This window comes from Palaemon carinicauda, chromosome 30 (assembly GCF_036898095.1).
Source record: "Palaemon carinicauda isolate YSFRI2023 chromosome 30, ASM3689809v2, whole genome shotgun sequence".
Classification (NCBI taxonomy): domain Eukaryota; kingdom Metazoa; phylum Arthropoda; class Malacostraca; order Decapoda; family Palaemonidae; genus Palaemon; species Palaemon carinicauda.
The window spans coordinates 37,535,125-37,537,624 of NC_090754.1; the positions used below are offsets into that span (position 1 = coordinate 37,535,125).

At 31.3% G+C, this 2,500-nt stretch overlaps 1 protein-coding gene across 1 annotated transcript in view; it reads left to right on the top strand.

Moving 5' to 3' along the window:
* LOC137623474 (cuticle protein 18.6-like) overlaps positions 1-438 on the top strand; it is a 7,781-nt gene extending 7,343 nt beyond the window's left edge. Inside the window, exon 3 of the mRNA XM_068354306.1 lies at positions 1-438. This exon is cut by the window's left edge and continues 27 nt beyond it. Coding sequence (XP_068210407.1) covers positions 1-438 — 438 coding nt within the window.
* Positions 439-2,500: the final 2,062 nt, after the last annotated feature.

Here is a 2,500-nt window from a genome sequence, read left to right on the forward strand (position 1 = left end):
ACCGAGGCCAAGTACGACTTCGACTTCGCCGTGAAACATGACTACACCGGCAACGCCTTCGGACACCAGGAATCCCGCGACAGTGACGAAACCCGAGGATCCTACTACGTCCAGCTCCCCGACGGACGCCTCCAGACAGTCACTTATTATGTCGACGGAGACTCGGGCTACGTGGCCGAAGTCAGCTACCAAGGAGAGGCTCAGTACCCTGATTCGGACGAGTCTAGAGGTGGTGGTTACTCACGTCCACGAGCTCTTTACTCAGCCCCGAGGCCTCGATCTTTCTCTGATCAGTCTTACTCAACACCGAGACGATCTTCCTCAAGGTCGTATTCACCAAGATCAGTTGATTCATCACCTGATTCAGGGGAATCTTACGAGAGTTCGGCATCTTTGGAAATCCCCAGATACATCGACTTGAAGCCTTTATATGGCTAAGTTATTATTATTATTATTATTATTATTATTATTATTATTATTATTATTATTATTATTATTATTATTATTATTATTACTTGCTAAGCTACAACCCTAGTTGGAAAAGCAGGATGCTATGAGCCCAGGGGCTCTAACAGGAAAAATAGCTCAGTGAAGAAATGAAACAAGAAAAAATAAAATATTTCAAGAAGAGCAACAATATTAAAATAAATATCACTTTATAAACTATAAAATCTTAAACAAAACAAGAGGAAGAGAAATAAGATATAAGAGAGAACAGTGGGCCCGAGTGTACTAATTCAGGGTTTTACTTACGCCATGAGGTTTAAAAAAATAGTCGTTACTAAATATTATCTTGCAATAAGAGTTACTACTTACCAATCTTTGCACTTATCAAAAGGTAAGGATATGATTCATACTGGGTCATGTCTCGTTTCTTCAGTATCAATAGATAAAAGGACACAATGATCAATTAAGAACCATAATATTTGATAAGTGAAAATACAAAATAATTGTTTTTAAATTTGTATTTGTGTACCGACACACTCCTTTTGTGTAAATCAACCTAAATAAAGGAAAACAGTGTGTATACCACATTTGCTTGTGTATGCAAACTGTATTAGTATCTCTAGCTACTAAAATCTTTCTCATTTTTAATTCATAACTTTCAAAATGACACTATGTAATTATGTTATCTTATTTCCTGTCTCTTTTGTTGTTATGATATTCTTCAGCACTGCTTTAACACGTAGTTGAATTTTATAAAGCTGCTAGCTCACCATTTATGTAAATATAGGTTTTACATGCTAAATTTTATATATTGAAGTTCTCAAATGAGCACTACTGCAAATTGTTTAGGAGTTCTTCCTTATTCACAATGACAAGCTTTCATTTTTTCTTTTCTTGTTTATCGTTCTTTTTTTTTTTTACATTGAGGTTAATACAGGCAATAGGTATCTCTCTAAAATAGTGTAACGGGGATACAGGCTTCCCCATATGCCTAACTCAGATGAAGTCCCCTGCTTTTTTTCTCGTTATTCTTCGGTGTTTTTTTTTTTTTTTTTTTTTTTTTTTTTTTTTTTTTTTTTTTTTTTTTTTTTTTTTTGCTTGGCATAAAGTCATTACTACATTTACAATAGGTACTCCAAAATCTTTTTCTATTCTTTAATGCCATATCTCCCATTTGCAGTACTCAGTGACGTCATTGCGTTATCGGTTCTTAGCGGTGTAAAGAAAAATTAAAGGTAACTGTTGATTTGTGAGAATGCATATAATTCTAAATATCTCCTTATGTCTATTTATGTAAATATATAAATTATTCTTCTAATAGCTATTGTATTTTTCCCTCAATCCTTCTCACCAATCCTTCCCTGACATTTTTTTTTTTTGTAACAAAAAAAAATTGTGAAAGCTTTTCTCCTCGATGAAATGATTGTTATTGAAAAAAAGATAAAAACTAGAAAGAAATAAGTAATAAAGGCTCTTAAACTAAGAATGAGGTAAGGACAGACTAAGTAACGGAATTAAGTACAGGAGTAAGGATAATTAAAGAATATATATTCTTTATAAGTAGAAGAAAACATGTGATAATAATTCAGTTATCTCATATATTTTTATCGGACTAATAAAAAAAGACAGGAAGAGGCTCAAAAAGTTCTCGTAAGGGTAATAGTCATATGGCAAGATAAGGTGAAAGGCTGACATATCAACGATTAAATTAATGAACATGTAAATTAATATGTAAATATATATATATATATATATATATATATATATATATATATATATATATGTATATATATATATATATATATATATATACATATGAATATATATAATTATATATTCAGTATGTATGTAATATATATATATATATATATATATATATATATACATATATATACATATATGTATGTGTGTATATATACATATACTTTATATATAATCATATATATATATATATATATAGAGAGAGAGAGAGAGAGAGAGAGAGAGAGAGAGAGAGAGAGAGAGAGAGAGAGAGAGAGAGAGAGAGAGAGAGAGAAGAAGAAGAAGAAGAAGA